General features: G+C 45.2%; 1 protein-coding gene across 1 annotated transcript in view; it reads right to left on the reverse strand.

Annotated features, from left to right (window-relative positions):
• Positions 1 to 310: 310 nt before the first annotated feature.
• KTN1 (kinectin 1) overlaps positions 311 to 20,286 on the reverse strand; it is a gene marked incomplete at both ends in the record, with an annotated part of 49,337 nt that continues 29,361 nt past the window's right edge. The window contains 16 exons of the mRNA XM_079537495.1: positions 311 to 348; positions 875 to 998; positions 5,735 to 5,827; positions 7,220 to 7,303; positions 9,755 to 9,838; positions 10,036 to 10,119; positions 10,634 to 10,705; positions 11,722 to 11,814; positions 11,899 to 11,988; positions 12,711 to 12,791; positions 13,721 to 13,810; positions 15,754 to 15,840; positions 17,729 to 17,819; positions 18,756 to 18,793; positions 19,221 to 19,289; positions 19,388 to 19,478. Of these exons, the coding sequence (XP_079393621.1) occupies positions 311 to 348; positions 875 to 998; positions 5,735 to 5,827; positions 7,220 to 7,303; positions 9,755 to 9,838; positions 10,036 to 10,119; positions 10,634 to 10,705; positions 11,722 to 11,814; positions 11,899 to 11,988; positions 12,711 to 12,791; positions 13,721 to 13,810; positions 15,754 to 15,840; positions 17,729 to 17,819; positions 18,756 to 18,793; positions 19,221 to 19,289; positions 19,388 to 19,478 (1,309 nt within the window). The remainder of the gene's footprint in view (positions 349 to 874; positions 999 to 5,734; positions 5,828 to 7,219; positions 7,304 to 9,754; positions 9,839 to 10,035; positions 10,120 to 10,633; positions 10,706 to 11,721; positions 11,815 to 11,898; positions 11,989 to 12,710; positions 12,792 to 13,720; positions 13,811 to 15,753; positions 15,841 to 17,728; positions 17,820 to 18,755; positions 18,794 to 19,220; positions 19,290 to 19,387; positions 19,479 to 20,286) is intronic.

Genomic DNA, 20,286 nt, shown 5'->3' on the forward strand with positions numbered 1-20,286 from the left:
ACGTGAGCCCAGCAGTTCCTGACACGTTGGCCTCACCCACTGCTGGCCCTGGGATGACCTCTGCCAACCCTTGGCTCACTTTGGGCCATTTCAGAACTTCATGATGCAGTCAACCACCAAAGCCCAGGTCTCAAAGCTGGCTGAATATTAAAATAAAAGCCCTGTTGGTGCGTCTGTAAGCGGATCAAGAGTTCATGCCAGGCTGATGCTTTAGGTATTCATATCCCTGTGACCACAGCACACCACTACTGCTAACTCAGGGAAGCCCAGGGGGGTTACATTACATCCCCAGTCCCAAAGCAATCAGAGCTTACAAGTACAGACACTTCAAGTACAGACACTTGGCTCCTGTAACAGGGAAGAAGGAAACAAGGCACAGGCACTGTGGGAACAAAACTTTGCAAGGGATAAAGAGTTGTGTGCCTGAACTGAGAGGGTCACGGATGTGAGGTCAGTCCCAGTTGAGTGAAACCTGGCCCCGGAGAGGAAGAAACCTGGTGCCTACCAATACTGCTTTTAATGCAGTGCAGACTGCAGAATATCTCAAGTTGGAAGGGATCCATACGGACCAAGTCCAACTCCTGGCTTCACACAGGGCCACCCAAAACACCCAAAAGCTTATGTCTGAGAGCACAGCAACAGAGATCACAGAACCATAGAATGGCCTGGGTTGCAAAGGAGCACAGTGCTCATCCAGTTCCAACCCCCTGCTGTGTGCAGGGTCACAAACCAGCAGCCCAGGCTGCCCAGAGCCACATCCAGACTGGCCTTGAATGCCTCCAGATAGGAAGCTTCAGGTTTTAACACCTGTCTTGTCAGACCCAAACCAAATCCCACACCATCACGGGGCAGCACCCCAGCCCTGCACACCCACCTACTAGCTGGTAATGTTCTCGTCCCTTTGACAGCATTTGGCTTACTGACACGAGCAGCTTCTTGAGATGACCTACATCCTGGTTAAGATTCACCGCCACATTTAGTCTTTTATCAGTCAATTCCTGGAAGAAGAAGAAAAAAAAAAATCATTAAAAACTCATTTACAATCTAATTACCAAGAAAGTCTAGAATTAGCTCATCTGTATAAAATTACAGCTCCTCACACAGATGGGAACAATTTCTGTAAGTCAGAGGGTTACAGCCACATTTAAAGGGAACACTGTTCAAAGTCAAGAAGCCATTTCCCATTCCAAGGAATCACCTGCACACAGCATCGCTGCCCCGTGGCTCCAGAAGGATCACACGTGCTCCCTGCTTCCAGGAGCTGTGCTGCTTCAACTGCAGCTAAGCCAGACCCAGACAGCAGTGCCAAGCCACGGCCCTGCAAGCCTCACTACAAACCACAGAGTGCACGTGTCATTCTGTAGGATGGTTTCTGAGCCTGCTGCTGGAGGAATGAGGCTGCAGGACCACCAAGGGCTCGTCTGATAGGGTGGGAAAGGGACAGCTGCTTGGAGCTGTTGGTGATTTCAGTGCACCATGAGCTGAGGTCAGCAGAATAGATGGGTGAATGGCGTCCCCAGGTTGTGGTTTTTTGTCCCGTGTCTTTTTTCAAGGAACTCAAAGCCTAAAAGCCACTGAAGCCTTTCATTTTCTGGTCTGCTGCCCTCTGGGGGATCGTGTCCTCAGCACTATTGAGTAACTGAGCTTCAGTCAGCAACCCAGAGAAATCTTTTGGGGATATCTGACTGGACATCCAACCCTTCATCCCCTGCACCGGCGCTGCTGGGCACACGGTGACAGAGCTGCCCTGCAATGGAAACACCCAGCTCACTTTTTTCTCCCCTTTTTCTTTATTAAAAGGAGTCCAACAGCTTCATATTAAAGGGAAGTCCTGCAGCTCCAAAGTGGACTCTTCCCCTCCTGCCCGCCCTTCTCCCCAGGTCAGGCGTGCTGCGCTAACGGCGCTATAATCCCTGTTTGATTACCTTTATTGATTGCCTCCTTCAGAGAGGCACCAAGAACTCCGCATCAGAACCGCTCCTCATTCAGCTCCCAAGACAGACGTGCAGACAGACCTGCAGGAGAGCTTCCCCTTGCAATTCCATCAGCTAAAAATAAGCAAACCTGCCTCGGTGCCAGCGCTACAGCGGCACCCAATCCCCAACATGAACACGGCAGCGTTTGCGAGCGCTCAGCATCAGCCAACTGCACTCCAGCTGAAAGCAGCTCTCCTAACAGAACAAGACTGATGCATAATGCTGCTGCAAATCTCTCCCTGGGGTTTAAGGGAAATTAGAGCAAGTTCAGAGAGGGCCACTTTCCCAGCTCCCATTTGGCTCGCAACGCGGCTAGACTTGCTGTAACGCAGAGAGGGCAGTAAATCAAACTCAACCACCTGCACCATTACAGAAACTACTCTGGGCTCAGGCAAGAGAACAAAGCAATATATTGCAGAGCTCTTTGCTTGCGTGCAACTGGTAAACATTTTTCTACTCTAAAAACCATTGGCATTGTACAGTAGCTTTAACCCATTTTACCCTTACTGAAGTAGAAAAGCAACTCTGTCAAGGGTGAGAATTCACACAGCAATCTCCTAAGGATTGATTAAAGTGGAGAGGCGAGTGCAATTAGCGTATCAGCTAATGAATGGACCACGGCACTGACCAACAGCACTGGGAATGCACACACGTTAGCATAGGAACCACCACAAGCAGAAACAATGGAGGAGCCCTTCATTTCCCCCCCAGCCCTCACCTCAAGGAAGTGCCCTTCTCACCTATATTTGCCTCCTCCTCCCTTCTATTTTGTGGCTTTACTAATCGTAGAATCACAATTTTGGGGTCAGAAGAGAAGCTAAGGCACCCCCCCCCCCTCCCCCACAACCCCACCATGGGCCGTTGCCCCCCATCAGATCAAGCTGCCCAGGACTCCATCCAGCCCAGCCTTGCTTACCAATGAATTACAGACATATCCTCAGCTTTCACTGAGTCAAATCCTGACCAGTCTTCAACGGGCATGGGCTCAACTCAGGCACACAGCAGCTTCTGTTAGCCCACAGCTGCATTATGGGGCTGGTGCTGCACTCTGGCCCCATAGTTCTGGGGCTTGGGGGAGAACACCTTTGGGATGTGGGGAAGTAGAGAGGCAGCGGGGTGGCCATAGGAGCCTCTCAGAACCTGAATGATTTTATTCCCTCCTGGGTACGTCCCCGATCAGGTGTTCCATCTGACAGGCACTGAGCTGACAGATTCACCCCTGCTGTGCTCCACATGTATGGCATTCTCAGTTTTCAAGGATGGAGTGTTTCACACAGATTCAGGGAAGAAAGCCCATTAGATTGCATATAATCCTCAAAATAAGTTTACTGCCTAAGAGAGCTGCTGAATATAAACGACTTCCTTAAAGCATACTAAAAGGCAGCCTTTAGTCATCATCTAGTCCCATAAGTGACAAGGAAGCAAGCTAATTAGAAAGCCCAAATGGTCTATTTTTAAATAGAAAGAAAAGGAGTCTAACGAAAACACACAGAATGTGTTTGAGGGTTTGTGCAAGCAGCATTTCTCAATTTTGTGGGTTGGTTCCAGTACCCAGAAGGAACAAATATGCTCATTTGCAAGCATGTGTTTTCAGGTCCTTCTTAACAAAAAATAAAAAGTCCCTTGTTGCTAGGTGGAAGTGGCTGGAAGACTTTCTTTTTTTAATCTAACAGCTATTTTAAGCTGGGGTTTGAGGCTTCTGGGGAGACAGCTTTGCTGGTTTTTTTGTTCTGGAAAAAAAAAAAGCAGCAGCAAAAAAGGCATAAGGAAGGAGATAATGTTCTAATTTCAGCCTCTGCCAATGGCTACCTGTTTACAGCAGTGTTTAGACAATTAACTTTTTTTTTTTTTTAATACTAATGAAGGCTTAATTACAGGTTCATTAGGACTGTTTTTCCACACTCCTAAGAATAAAGCAACAGATATACTACAGGAAAACTGGATAGGGCCCCGCAATGCTCCCACACAGCCAGAGTGGAGCAATACATAAAGCAGAGGGGTTCTGCCAGGCTGAGGTGGCGAGAGCCCAAACAGACAGGGTTTGGCCATAGCAGGGAACATCTAAGGACACCTGGCCAGCATTACCAGCCATGAAATGCCATGGCTGACAGCATCACGGCCTGGCTGACTCTGAGCACTGCAAGCAGGAGGAATAGGCAGGACAATGGATTCCTCTGGTGGTCAGCTTGTGCTGTTAGCCCTGCCCCAAACCCTGCACTTGCCTTTTCAGCAAATTGGGCAGCCCCTGGCATCAAGCCCAAAGGAAGGCCAGACGGGCATAGCAGAAAACAAGCAGTTTGTCACTGACTTAAAGAGGGCTGCTTTTTTCCATCCTGCTGCAGAAGGGACATGGAGCACCCAATTGTCACCATCTGGCTTCTGCTGTCAGCACAGGAGAGGGCTCAGCAGACCCAACAACCCTTCCAGGAAAGCAGCTCAGAGGGTTGGGACATCAGTGGTTTCCCAAGCCCAGCTGCAGCTCTGGCCCTGAGGTAGGAAGCCCACACCACGTGGGTCGATCAGCATCCATGAACAATCACTCTGAAAAAAGCCATCTCTTTCCTGCTAATGACTACAAAAGCTTTAATACTGTGCTCCTTAGAGGACTCCTAGCTTCCTGTCTCAACTGATGAAGCCACATATTTTTAGTGGCTAAAAGGAGTCGATATGAATTACTCATCCTACCAGCAAGTGCTCCTTTCCTCCTCAAATGGCAGCATTTCCTACCACTCTATCCATCAGATGAAAACGGGTAATGAGTTTCAGCGACGCTGTTTAGCTGTGTAAAACATGCTGGGAAGACATCTGCTTTACCCATCCCAGCTGCCTACTGGAAAGCTCTTCTGAAGCCATTTTGAAGCTGACGAGAATGCTTTTGTTTCCAGAGATAGGGAAGTCCTGTTATGACACCAGGACTCAGGCACCTGTGCTAGCGGTGAGGGCCAGCTCTCTGGGATTACCAGCTGCAGAAACAGCTCAGCAATCTTCCATGCAAACAGTAACCTACAGGCTCAGGCAATTACTCATCAACATGAGAAAAAGCCACTTTAGAGTCCTTCAATTCCAGATCTTGCAACTGCAATCCAATTACCAGAGGACCTAAAACCAGTCAGTCTGCAGAGTTCTGTACTCACAGAACAAAGCAGCACTTGAGTTGGCTGCTTACTGACAAAGACTAGCATGACCTTGCTGCAGGACCACACCAAGGTCAGCACAGAATGGGGCAGAGGCCAGCTGAAGTTGCATTTAAGCACCTATCTGTAGCTAATGGCAGGCTCCTGCCCACAGCTGCAGAGAACCAAAAGGCTCAAGGTTCTGGCAAGAGATTTTCCCAGGACACTCAAGATTGCCCTCTTCCTTTGGTATTACTTACAGCAACCCAACTGTCAATATTTTAAGCTTACTTAGTAATCAGCAGATTTACTTATAGCATCTCTTCTTGAAGGGACAAGTTTGGGGATTTTCCCTTAACTTTTCTCTTCCCACTTCTGCTCAAACCAACAGCCGCTGGAAGCCCAGATCTCACATCCAGAATCTTTTCCCTTCCTTCTTGCAAATTTGACCCACAGACCCACATAACCCAGATGACAGTGGAACACCCAATGCTTAGAAAGAAAGCACTGTGACAAGCTATGAGACAGGAAGTTTCATCAAGCTTTTATCTCCCCATCAAAATCATGCCTAAGTTGCACCTAACTTCCCAAACTTGATACTGTGCATGAGATTTGTGCTGCTCTGAGCACAAGAGAAACACTCACCGACTCTGTGCGAACGTCGCTGTTTTCAATAACATTGGCATCCCCAACAACTTTTCCAATTTCTCTCTCAAGAGATGCCAAGGACTCCTGGGCCTGCAGGGTGGGAAAACACAAAACAAAACAGAGGAGGCAACAATTAGCAAAGGCTGAGAACTGAAGCCCCCCTTCCCCCCATCTCTCCAGGGGCAGCATTAGAGACACAGGAAATCATTGTTCAGCAGGAAATGTGTTTTATGCCAGATTTGCTCAGGGGACCAATACATTTGCCAAGATTGACATGTCTCCTTACAATCAGTACGTCGTGTGTCAGCCTGCCTGCATTTTAAAGCAATTCTATGGGGGAAACTCTAATAGTCTTACATCAAGTTACTACATAAAAAAATTGCATATTTTTTTTCATTTCATGTTAGAGTAGCTGCACAGGCAGGTCTCCAGAAGCCTGATTGCTGATCTGTATTTATACTGAGCACGCCACAAACCGCAGGCATCAGTAGAGCTCCCTTCATTTGTACACACCCAGCATAACTGTCCCAAGCAAAAGGTTTTAAACACTTTATCATAGCAGATCTCCTTCGTCTTCTCACCTCCTGGCAGTGCTTTAGTGACTCTGTCAACCCCACTGGCCCATCACTGACAGGTCTTAGAGTACCTCAAGAGGCAGGACAGCTGTAGAAGACGCCTGGAAGAACTGCTGTTAACCCCAGACCACTAGCAACCTTTATTTAAGGCTTCTACATTCCTTCCCAGCTTCATCTCGTACTCGTGGCTGAGAAGACAGCATCACAGAAGGAACAAAGTGTTGTGGAGCCTAGAGCCTGGCTTCAGCTACTCCACAGGCTATTCTTGTCTCCCTCCATTTATCAGTTCTCCCATGAGAGGTTCCTCCCAGGAGTGACAGCACTGAGACCTCACATCCTTAAAGATATTCCACTCCAATCCATCTTGCAAGAGCAACCAACGCAGAAAAGCAGAGGTAACCCACCTGCTTGTCTCACTGAGCTTGTGTTGAGCTAACTTGAAAGACTTGCAGTCTCCTGGGCTACAGCCAACTTGTAACCACGTGCAAATGGGCAGATGGCTTGTGAGCCAACTTGTAACCATCACCATTTGAGCCTGGATTTAAAAGCTTTAAAAGGCTGTGATGTGGGTGTAGGGATGTAAGATGGGGTTTTATTAGGCTGGGTTTCTTAAAATAATTATTTGTCAGCCTCAAATCACCTGTTGGCATAAAATTATCATGGACAAGAGACACTTGTGGGTAATGAAACAAAGCTGCTTGTTGCATTTTTATCATTTCAAAAGACCCACAGGTATCATGCACAAGCTCTTATACCCACAGCCTCAGCCACCTGGGAAAGCAGTGAGTGCAGTAACACCCCAGCAGGCAGGCAGTTGGAAACACCACATTTTCCAGCACTGTAAAACTACAGATTGAAAGGGCTTCAGCTGTATTTACATCTGTAACTGTTAAGGGTCTCTGCTTACCTTGGGCAAGTCACCAGCTACCTTCTGCCTCTCGTTTTGATCAACTTTGAGTTTCGACAGTGTTTCACTTAACTTCGTTTTCAGCTGCAAAACAGTAACAAAGAAAATCAGTTTCCCCCACGTACAAACAGATGCAATTTGTCTCTCCCCTAGCTTGCCCTAGTGCACACTGCAACAGGAGTAAGATTGCTAACGATTACTGCACACATTGGATTAGTGAACACGTATGGTGAGGTTTACAAAGACAGTCAAAGAAGAGAGAGTCCATCTGTAAAGATAAGTGTCAGGAATGGAAGCTACAGAAGAAAAGATGCAGTTGGAATCAGATTAACTACAAGTGATCTCAACTATACTGCCAATAAGACCATTAGCAATATTGAGTGTACATAAGCCTCTCTAGCACTCCTATCACAAGCCAGTCCCAGCTTCAAATCAATTCATAGCAAATACCCCAAAATGTAGACTGTCATCTTCCTAATTCAGGCTAAACTGTCACTTCACTGCTGAATAAATTAAAAAAAAACCCTGCTTGTCATCTTAATAAAGCACCACTTGTTACAACTCTGTTGACTGAATCAGTCTGCTAATGTCAGATCAGGGAATGAATCACTGGCAGGGGTGTATTAAGTTGTCGATTGTGTTTAGATTCAGTCCAAAAAGTGAAACTATTTCCACCAAGAGGGATGAATACTTTGCACTGCTTGCCCTTAAAACACAGCCTTCCAAAGAAAGGAAGTAAACTTTTTTTTTTTTTTTTTTTAAAGATATTTCGATTGCTCTTCAAGGCAGCACACACAAGCAGCCACAGCACTTCAGACTGGAGCCTCAAATAGGAAAACTAATAAGAAGCTTGAGTGGCAATTTTGTAGGATTTGTGACTCTGAAGTGCACTGCACTAACGTCCACTATTCCTGCTGTCAATCTTCTTGGGAGCCAGCAGGGGATTAAAGCATCCAACAATGGGCTACACAGACAGCCAGATTCTCCCTGGTTCCAAACCTCTGCAATACACATTTATCTCATGCACAGAAGGCTTCCCCCTTTGGAGCACGTGTACCAGTGGATGCTGGTTTCCACATTTTGGGGAAGCACTCTGCAGTGGTGCCTGCTTCTCTCCATGCTCAACCCACAAATAAATGGAAAGCCTTACAAAATCCCACCAATTCCTATTGCTTAGCCTCCTGCCCACTGCCAAAAACAAAATAAAGAGGGGAAAAAAAACCCTCCTGTGCACTGGAGGCTGCTCCTGAGCCATTTGCACACAGGTACTTGTTTACTACCTCCTCCAAATAGCACAGCATCACCACACTGCCAAGTCAAGCTGCCCTAGCAGGGAGCTCAGCTTTTTAAGCTTCTGTTGTTACAGAACATAATAGATTGTTGCCTCCTATATTCAAGAGGTTGGCGTTTGCTGATTAACTTTAAGATATGCATTCAATTCCCATTTCCCTTGCTTTCAAAACAGGAGGCTTTGGTTGCTGAGGAAGGATGCTAATGAGTGCTGTATTAGACTTGCCAAGCATGTGATTACACTCAAGTAGTGTGTGAATTTTTATTTATTTTTTCTTAAATTGACTATTTTAGCCACATTTGTGGAGGTGCCCAAGGCCATGGATGGAGCCCTGGGCAACCTGATCTGATGGGGGACACCCAGCCCATGGCAGGGGGTGAGGCTTAATGTTCTTTAAGGTCTCTTCCAAGCTCAGCCATTCTACAATATGCTTCTATAACAGGTTCTATAACTCCAAAACCCACCGAAGACACAGTGGCAGAAACAACCTTCTCTTGATCCTGGCTCGAAAGCACAAAGAAAGTTCAAACACAACCACGGGAAGGAAAAAAAAGACACTGAAACAAATGAAAGGACTCAGATTGGAGAACCATGCATCTAAGGGGTCTACAGGTCTGGCCTCGGGTAATCCAACTGCTTCTTGAGAAAACCTGCAACAAGAGCATTATTGGCTGGATAGTGCTTCTAGCCAAGCATGCTGCACGTGGTGTCTGCCACAAGCCAGAAGAGTTATTCAGCCACATCAAAACACCAGCTGCAGAATGGCTGGATACTCAGAATTAATTCAATATTGCTTTGGATCCATCTGTGTATGTACAGAGAAGGATGGAAAAGCCTCTGCCCAGTCAGAGCACGGATATCACAGGTGCATCCTCAAGAGCTTTGGAAAAAAAAAAAAAAAAAAAAAACAACCAGAGAATATTCCTCAAATTGAAGTGATGGGAGCACGTCTGTTGCTCCAAGGATGTTATATCTGCATATGTCTACACTGTATAGCATTGACTCTCAAGAAGGCTCGGGTATCAAAGACATAAAGACTTTGGAAAGTCTTAAGAACCAGACATGCCGTTGTTAGCAGCAGAGAAAGAGACAAATTGTAGAAGTCAGACTACACAAATGACCGAAATGGACAAAAATATCAAGCTGAAGAGGTTAGCAGAACAGACAGGACTTGGAATAAAGTCTCTGCTTCATAAGTAATGCTGGGAGCCTACGTTGTGCCCAGCAGAGAACAAGCTTCTTACCAAATTTAACTCTTCATTCTGTCTTACTGCTTCAGAATATGAATCATCAAGTTTTTTCTGCAATTCAGTCAACAGATCTTTGAGCTGAAATGAAGTTTAGAGTTTTAGGATTTGTCTCCTTAGGATGCCCACTTTTCTTCTGCTCATTATTAGTGTGCCGCTCTACCCTAAGGTCACAAGCATACAAATTCCTCAGCCATAGGGGCTAAGCATTAGATTAGTTTGCCAGCCAGGTGGAAACCAAACAAAGGAAAAAGGACAGCTTGGTCAATCATGTTTACCTCTCTGACTTCTGAAACATAAGTAGATCGCTCTATTTCTGCCTTTTCTAGTTCACTTTCCAAATGTTCTCTCTCTTTTTTAAGCTAGAAACAGAAAAACAGAGTTAAAACAAATGTTTTCAATGTCTTCCTTGCAGCATCATTTTCTTAATTTATTATTAGCTACAAATTTCTATCAAGTATTCCATGACATTTAGAGAGCATTTCAAATCCAGTGACTGCCTCGCACAGATTTAAACTGTTAGACTTCAAAAAGATTAAAACAAAAATAAGATCATAAAACAAAACAAAGAATCAAACCCAAGATTACTTTGATATATCTGCTTGTTGGCAAACTGCTTGGTCTCCCAAGAAAAGGGCCCCACTTTCCAGAGACTCAATCCAGTGGATGAGTACTGAAATTAAATTCAGAACAGTTTCTAGAACTCTGCACCTCAGCTTCTCAAAAGCATGTGCCAAGAGGTTCAGCTTTAACTACAAGGCAAGATGCACACTGCTTACAGAAGAGAAATCCCAGGATACTCAGATTTACAGCACAGGATTAAATTACGTTTTGAGTAACCAAAAGCAACAAAAAGAGAAAAACACTTGCACGTACAGTTTCCACTTCTTTGATCTCTTCTTTTAACCTCTCCACCTCGTGCTCCAAAGAGGCGACCGATGAGCGCATCTGCAGAGATAAACACATCATTTGGTTGTGTTGGCCTAAGACAAATTTTCCATGTACACATTTAAAAATGTTAGGGATGATGAAAAATCAGTGGCTGAATCAAAGCAGGTGCTCACTCCAGTAACTCAACATACTGAGCCTCTATTATAACACTTCTGCTTTCCCCCAGCAGGAGAAGTTGCAGTGCATATTTACAGCCAGATGCCCAAAAGATTTGGAGTGTAAGGACTAAACCAGTTGTCCATCAGTAAGGGAAACACCTTTCCCAGTCACCTAACAGGGAGAGCAGTCTCCATTCACGAGCTATACACAGCTAAAGCCAGCATATTTAGCCTTACTAAGGTCTGTATAAGCGCAGCAGATGGTGGCACATCTACAGCTCGAGATCTGACAGCCTTTTATAAGCCCCCCAAACAAGAGGTTTATAAATTATCTACATGCATGCTTCAGGCTCATACTCTCACACTCAAATTTGCTAAACAGAAATACTTTTCAGAAATAATTTCTTGCAAAGGAAAAAAAAACACAGTTTGACCTACTTTTACTCTAGATAAGGAAAGAAACATAAAAGGCTTACTTCTTGCCACTCGTGCAAGCAACAGAGCTTTCCTAAAAAGGCAAGCTTCGGAGGCAATCTCAAGTGTAATTAGCTGGCCATAATGGATTAAGTGCTTCAAAGAAACAAAACAAAAGCATCTTGCTTATCATTATATGATATTCAAACCTTAGCACCAGGAATCTGCATCTGCTTACAAATGGACTTGGAAAACAACAGGCACCCAACAGAAACACAGTTTGAGCTGCCCTGATAAGAAAACGTACATTCCTGGGCACTCTAATGGGACGCATACACTTCTATTCTATTATTTGCAGACTTCACCTTTTTCATCCCTGGTCACGCACAGAACAAACCATGCAGCTAGGGCTGTTCTACACAGTCTCTGCAGCTCTCAAACACCCTCTCTACTTCAAGCAGAAGCTGCCTGACTAAATAAAAAGCAGATCTTCAGACATACCTGTTTGAGCTCCTTCTGTGATTCTTCAACTTTTATCTTCCACTTGCTTTCTTCCTCTTCCACGCTCCTCTGTAGCCTCTGTAAAATCCCCTCCTAGAAAGAGCATGGTTTGAAAGCTTTCAGCAGAAGAAAGGCAGCGTGCAGCACACAGGACATAAGGAGCAGCATCCCGCTTACCGTCTCCGCCAGAACCGATTTGTATTTCTCACACTCCAGTTGTAACAGTATGTGCAGCTCCTCAGCCTCCTTCAACTTCTGCTCCATAACCTGTCAAAGACAACCAGAAGTCACATTGCAGCTTTGAGTTCTACTAGCTACCTTACTTCAAATAGCATTCGATATTGGCCAGTCTGACTTTCTACCCCATGCAAGGATGCCAACAGAATCACAGAATCATAGAATCCTAGAATGGCCTGGGTTGCAAAGGAGCACAGTGCTCATCCAGCTCCAACCCCCTGCTGTGTGCAGGTCGCCAACCAGCAGCCCAGGCTGCCCAGAGCCACATCCAGCCTGGCCTTGAATGCCTGCAGGGATGGGGCATCCATAGCCTCCTTGGGCAACCTGTGCCAGTGTCACCACCCTCTGGCTCAAAAACTTCCTCCTAATATCTAACCTAAACCTCCGTCTTAATTTAAAACCATTCCCCTTTGTCCTCTCACTATCCACCCTTGCAAAGAGCTGTTTACAATAGCAAGCACAACATTCACCTACACAGTCACAACCTTCAGAGAAGGGACTGCAGTAACCCTACTCACCCAAAACCAAACCAGTTACTTGAAAAAGGAACCAGGAATTTCAATCAGTGCTTTCACAGCTCAGCAAGGGCCTTTTCAAAGATGCAACCATATTTCCAATACACATAATACCAATAGCTATAAAAAAAACTTCTCTCAGCACCTGTTTACCAATTTGAACTTCACAAGTCTGCAAGATTTGTACCAGAAAATAAAGTATGTCATGCACAAGGACTGTCCACTGCTTGTGCTTACCTTGATATCTTCAGATCCTGAAGCCCCTCTCAAATACTCTTTAGCCATCTTCTCAAACCCACATATCCACTCGCTATGGCTCTGTCGGGAAATGCATTCAGTTAGAGCAACAGGCAACCTCACTAAAGTTATCTTGAGGACATCTGTCCTTCAATTGCAGTATTATGAAGCAGCATTTCAGTCCCCCAGCTCCCACAGACTGACCAACAGCCTGACGCTGGTTATTCATCCAGTACTAAGAGGTTTGAGGGGAAATTCAGACTGGATATAAGGAAAAAGGGTTTTTTTGTAGTTGTTTTGTTGTTGTTTTTGCAGACATCCACGCTCAGGCTGGATGGGCTCTGAGCACCTGATGGAGCTGTAATTGTCCTGTTCACTGGAGGGGAGTGGAACCAGATAGCCTTTAAGGGTCACTTCCAACTCAAAGCGTTCTGAGTCTACTGTAAGCAGCCCAGACTCAACAGACAGCAATCCATGAGCATAGGGTTATGACAGACACAGCTCATGGGGGTTTGCAAGTACTGAAATACAGTGGAGTCACAGAGGTCTCCCTGCAAGTGCCAGGGCTCTATGATAAATATTTCAAGAGCTAAAGAATCTTCTGTTGTTGTTAGATCTTTGAACAGCTAAAGCAGACATTTGCCATGTAACTCTGGGGATCTCAGCAGGAAGGTTCCTTTATAACCTTGCAGAAAGCCATTTTAAAGACTTAAGCCTTGTGATGAATGGTCATCATCAGGACACTGAGAATACTCAAATAGGGGTAGCACAGGCAGGTGAAAGAGATGTCAGGGAGGTTAAAAGGAAAAAGAAAGGATACAGAACTAATGGTGTTCTCGAGGTAGCCAAGCTTTGCCTCTCTGCTGCTACCAAGCACACATCTCACAAGCAGGAAGCACTCGCTTCCCACTGGAGAACCCTTGGGAGAAAAGACTGCAGGGACACGTTGCAGAGCAGCAATGCAGTGGGAACCCAGCTCCCAGCAGGTCAGTGAGCCCCACTTCTCTTACCATGTCGGGGGGAAGAGAGACATTGGGGAACAGCTTCTGGAGCAGTTCTCGTGTCTCCACCTCGGCAGCTTCCACGTGCTGCTGCTTCTCCTAAACCAAGAAAAGAGCTCACGTGAAATAGGGCAACACACTCCTCTAGTGTGGCAGTAGCCTCTCCTACACACAAAGTAACTTGTTTAACCCAGAAACGTGGCTTTCAGTGAGGAAGGCTCTGTGGTCTCTAGAATCGCCAGTAAATAGCTTCAAAAATTGACAGTAAATCGCTTCAGAATTTGGCCTTCACGTTTGTTTGTGCTTTTAAGGTTTTATTTTCTTAAAGGTCTCCTCCAGCCTCGCCTGTTGGCACTGTATTCACACCACCACTCACTTGTTCACAACACAACACAAACTACACTGTGCTGAGTGACCGGTTCCATAGATCACACCAACACTTCCACTCAAGTCGAGTGATCTCAAAACCAAGAGGTTTGGTCAATCAAGGTTTACGAACACCATACTTTTTTCAAACAATTTTAGGAGGGGGGCAAAACAAACAAACAAACACTGTAAATCAACATCATCTCATCAAAAACAGAGCATTAAAATCGAAAGTAAACTTTGTGTTAATGCACATTTGAACCAGGCCAAGAAAGCAAGACTGTTCCCTGTTGATTGCAGGGAGGTTGGACCATATAATCCTTAAAGGTCCTTTCAACTCGGAGGACAGAATCACAGAATCATTTAAGTATTACTTTTATGTACATAAGAAGAGGACCCTTACACCCTCCTTCCCCAATTTGGGTGAAATGGGAAATAATTATTAGAGCTGTGTGAAAACCTTCAGGTTTTTTGCTTTGCAAACTCAAAAAAAAAAAAAAAAAAAAAAAAAAAAGCACAGAGCCAAGGGGCATCACAGATCCATCACTCCTTCCCAATTTATCTACCATGAGAAGTGCCCAGCCATGGGACGTTTGCTTGCAGCGCTTACACTGCTCCCCATCAGGCTCTCACTGAAGGTTAAATGCTGAAGCCCAACTCTGCACAAAGGCAGCTTCCAGTAAATGTCTCTTGCTAGCATTTAATTTTTCTTTCCCTTTGACATCACTGTTAGTGCTCTGAGTTCCTCTGCTGCAAGAGACCAGCAGCATTACTAGGTTGGGATCCAGAGACAGAAACGGACAGCGGACACAACAGGTTGTGAAGCTGTGCTGGGTGCATTATTTCTCAGCAATTTAGAAAACACCCCAAAGTGTCACGTGGCTGCTTAATGAAGCCTTCAGACTGCACGAGAAAGCAAGCAGGCATTAGAACACAGCAAAAACACGTACACAAGTTCTTAGAGCACAGGGCTGAGCAAAGGAGCAGTGACATCTCCGGGACACAGGTTGGCAGCCCTGAACCAGAGCACAGCTGCTTCTGGCTACCTGACTTTTGTGGTTTTTTCAGGTTATTGGAATGCATTTTTGTTGTTGTTTCCTTTTTGTAATTCTGCACAGTGACAATTAGCATCAAGTCAGGCTCATAACAAATGCAAGCTCATTCCAGGGCAATTCAGACCTTGTGTCAGGTTAAGGATTGGCTCTGACAGGCTCTGTCAAGCTTCAAACAGTTTCAGGGAGGAAATTCACAGCTGCAGCGACACAGTTTTCCTGAGAAGTTCCCAGGTTTTGAAATAATCATCTGGTTCTAATTCTGCGTGGGGCCAATCAATGTATTGAAGCACAGAAGAAGCCCTGTAGATGAAAGCAGGTCACTGCCCAGCCTGGTTTTGTTCTGGAGCTCCTCACCAAACCATTCACGACAGCTCTAACAATTATGCAAACGAATCACAAGTCAGCATGCCCACAAATTAAGGAGAAAAATGAACAAAAGGAACCTGAAGATGACAGGAAGAAGCAGAGGTGAGAGCGTATGAATGATCACTCAGAACAGACGATACTTAAATTGCAGTAAAAGTTAAATGCCTCCATTCCACTTAAAAATAAAAATAAAAATAAACAGCTGCAGATCTGCTTCTGGCTTAACGCATCGTTTCTAGCAGTTAACATTACAACCTTGGCAGTCTTGTTCACTTTGTCCTGCAGCAATTTTTCAGTTGATGCCAATGCCTCCATTGCTTTCCAGTTTTTCTCCCGAAGGTCCTAATCATTTTTAGAAAGAATCATTTCAGTTCAGCCAATATTGAAACCGTTTCCACTTTTACTTCAGAGATATATTCTGCATTACACTCCACCATTTGCATTTAAATGCTGGTTACTGCATGATTTTGCTGGGTAGGATGACATACGCTAGCAAAAACACGTGTCATAACCCAAGAGTTCAAAGGAAAATGGGGAAAAAAATGCCAATTTCTGCCCAATGTGCCCCATATCCAAAAACTGATCCCAGCCCTACCGGACTGCAGAGCACAGCATTGCAATGCTGGCAACCCCACACTTTGACTGCACTTGTAAGAAGAAAGAGGGAAGCTTCCAAAAGTAGTGAGGAACACAGACACCAAACCACAGATTACACAACAGAGTGTTAGGCATGTCGCAGTGCAGAACCCAGCATGGACCCAAATACACATGGAAGTGCACACACTGACGCTCCCAATCGTGCAACCAGATCTAACAGCGTCCATCTCAATGCCTCAGCACAAACCTACTAAGCCTACTGACAAGGCTCGGGGCCTCAGCTCGCAGCACGAGCCCAAAGGAATCCTGAGGTGCTCACCAGTGCCCTCCTGAAAAGCTTTGGGCTTTGATCAGAGGTGGGCAGGGCTCGGAGTGCTGCATCTTTCTTGGCGAGGTCATCAAACGTGTACTGCCATGAGTACTCAACAAGGCACAGCGAGGCTGAGAGCTCGTACAAAAAGGGCCTTGTGGGGAGGAGATCACAGCGCTTGGGACTTGGAGTTTTTTTTTAATCATTTTTTTTTCCCCCCCAATCCTCAGAGCAATCTGCTTCAGCAAAGGACTGGTTTAGAAAGGCATCCAAATCCTTGCATGTGCCTACAGTGGCTTTATTTCCTCACTTCCTCACTCTGCCTGTCTGTCCTAAGAGCTCTTTCACGGCTCAGAAAACAAAATTGGTAAAATTGCAGCATGGCAAGCTGGGACTTACAGTCACGGTCCACTCTTATCAGTAACCAAGTTTCTGCCTGCACCACCAAGGGTACTTGCAACTTCCCTGGAGTCGGTAGAAAGCACACACACATTCTACCTCTCTAGCTCATGTGTTTTCTGAGAAGACCCAACCACTTTCCCCTACTTTATTTCAGCTTTTAAGCAATCCTACTTGCTCAAAAGCAACACATTCTTAGTGTTTTCCTCATGTGTGATTCTTATCATGTCTCACTTTTAAGCAATGAGGCATATTGTAAGCATTCAGTAGGTTTTATAGGCCATTAAGTGAGCTAGAAATCCCGCATTTTAACAGCTTTCCTCCATATAACTTAAAGACACCATTCTCTTGCTCTTCACAAGTCATTGTATTAAGGGAGGTACTTCAGAGAACTACAGTGGAAGATGCAATCTTTACTTCCACCCGCAAACAACCTGCATGGTGCTGCCAGGGGCTGATGCGAAGGGAGGCCGATTGCCCTCACCACCCCCAGAGGATCAGGATTAGCAGCTCCCAGGAGTGGGAAGTGACAGATCTGAGAGTCTGAAGGTAATATCTCTTCCCATGTACCCACAGGACGCTCGGTCAGAGCACAGCCCTTCTTTCATCCTCCCACCCTTAGCCCCTTGGGAAAGGCTGTGCTTCTGAACGGGGCTGACAAGGTTGAACTCAAGGCTGAGAGCTGCTGCAGGATGTCTCCGCCCTCTCATCAATTCAGCAAGTAATTATAAAGCTGCCTAAACATAAGGGATCCTTACTCACTCCCAAGAAAAAAAAGAAAGAAGAGCGTCCAGAGGACACAATATGGGAAACAAGTGTCAGAAATATTCTCTTAGCAGAACGCCCTAAGAATTGAGGAACGCCATGCATGCAGGTTTCAGGGAAGGCTGTTGTTTGAATGTAGAGGTGGAAAAGTTTCCTTACATTATTCTTTTTCCTCTGTTGCTCAAAAGCATTTCTCTGGCAGGCAAGCTCATTTTGCAGACTGGCAATTTCCTTCTCTTTCCCTGCAACCCTGAATGAGCAAAAAAGAATCATAAACAAGTCAGGAGACATTTAAAAAGACTTCACTGAAGCAGTGCTGCCCTATTACATATGCTCACTTTCTTCTCTCCTAGCAATGCACCCTCTTTGAAAAACTGCTCTTGCCACTTGGCAATCCCACTCGCTTCCAACAGCTCTATGAACTGTGGGCTGCCAGAGCACAGCCCATTGTAAACCTGCTGTTTGCTTACAACAAGCATCTGCACACATTTATCAAGGCCACGGAAAGGCAACACATTTGTTGAGGATAACTCAGCCAGCCCACGCTAGCACAATACCACAAAACAGGCACTGTCTGCTGGATTAGAGCGTTCCTTTCTGAGCACCTAGTCCACAATTTACAGCATTTAAAAGAAAATATTTCAGCCAGCAAAGAATGCATGACAGTGGCAATCTGTGTTGAGCAGCATAAGCTGGCACGGCATTGGCTTTCACATAGTTCTTCAGTCATCTCAAAGTTACAGCATTCTCCTACCCCCAAGACCTTGCCTGGAAAGCAATCTCTACCAAACAATTTCACAATATGAACAAGAATCCTACATATGGCTGAAGGTTTAAGGAAAAAAAAGGCTTGTTAATTTACTCCAAACACCACCATTTAACTTTTCAGACACGCAGCCAAGTTGGCATGCACCTAAAATTAAATCAATCGTGGTTTGCTTACTTGTGGTCAAATCATATACTGCAAGCACTGCTGCAGAAGATCCAAAATAAGAATTACTAGCATCAGCTGAATCTCTGTGCTCAAGTTTTATGAGATACTGAAGTTGTGTGTTATTGCTTTTTTTGGGTTTTGTTTTGAACTGCAGCTACTGTACATTCGGCATTTATTTCATCTTCTACAGCCTCCAAGCAGCAATTGAAATTAAGCACTTATCTATTGCACTCGACCTCTGGCAGTACTCACACTTGCAGGAGCTCCTCACTTTGGACAGCCAGAGACGCCTACAAACAGATCAGAAACTCATTAAGAGCAGATCAGCAGCAAGGAGTGATGCAGCAAGCATGACGTGCCTCATTAATCAGGCTTTGCTGCAACATTCATCAGCAGCACTCCTGGCCTTCAAAGGATTCCTGCCCAGCCTACTTGAGCCAGAAGGACCCTAGCTGTGCCACAGCAGGTAAAGATAGGGGTGGAAAGCTAGACAAGAACACAGGAGACATAAGAAAGAACACAAGGCTGCAAACCCACACACTAAAGGGAAGCAGGAACGGATATGCAACAGCAAGAGAAGCTGGCTTAGTGCAATTCAACCCTGAAGTTGTCCCTGGATTTGCATGGCTAATGCAACTCTTGGTTTTCCACACATCCACGTAGGCTACAGCAACCCCCATTAACTTTGCTCAGTAACAACGCAATTGAGAGCTGTACCTGCTTGCAGTTCTCCTGCTTTAATTCTTGAATTTGAGCTTTGAAGGATTCATTTTCATTTTGCATAGCCTATTTAAAGGAAGAAGACAACATTTGTATGCATATATAGAATTACACAATATATGCTCTACCCCTTACAACATAAGACACTTCTTCTGAAACTTTACCTGCAGCTGTTTAACTTGGCTTGCAATTTCTCTCTCTTTTTCTTCCAATACAGCTTTCAACTTACTCATTTGTTCTTCTTCCCCTCTCAACCTGCAGAGGAATTTTAGGAAAAAAAAGTGAAAAGGGTTAAATTACTAAAAAGGGACAAATATTAGCTGGAACAGTTCTCACAGCAGCAGAAAAAACTAATCTTCACATACTATATATAAATAAGCAGCCACGTGGAGAAGAAACCATTAGAGTGTGGCTCCAAACCAAGAAAACTAACAGAAATATGTGCCAGCTGCACTGCGAACACTTACTTGCCAAGAAATGGCCTGAAGCAAGCTAACCACTTCATGTGTCAGTCAGCAAACAAGTTTGGTCACGACTGATCTCAACAGCATTCGGAGTAGAAGTAGGAGAGGAGCAATTACTTGGGCCAGTCCTTCGAGCCAGCAGGCTTGGAAGGATGCGCCAAGTATGGGCTCCTAAAAGTGAGCCTAGGCAGCACATGAAGGCTGTACAGGAGCCTCCCTTGGAGGGCAGTAGTGTGCAATAGCTGCATGGAAGGGAAGTGGTAGAGTCACCATCCTGGAGGTGTTTGAGAACCACGGAGATGTGGCACCAAGGGATGTGGTCAGTGGGCATGGTGGGAATGGGCTGCACTTGGGACCTTAGTGGTCTTCTTTAGTGGTCTCTAAGACAAAGTCATGGCACAAGAACGTGCAGCCTGTCTGAATTAGAGCAGCCAGACGAAACAGAGTGAAAACAGAGGGACCTCTGGCAGCGTCTCTTCATAAAACAGGAGCTGGAAAACTAGTTATTGCATCTCAGACTGAAAACGGAAAACTATTCATTGTTTTTACTGACTGAACTGCAGGTACTTAAACGCACGCTATTTTACACGCTAAACAGA

This window comes from Tetrao urogallus, assembly GCF_951394365.1.
Source record: "Tetrao urogallus genome assembly, chromosome: 6".
NCBI lineage: Eukaryota > Metazoa > Chordata > Aves > Galliformes > Phasianidae > Tetrao > Tetrao urogallus.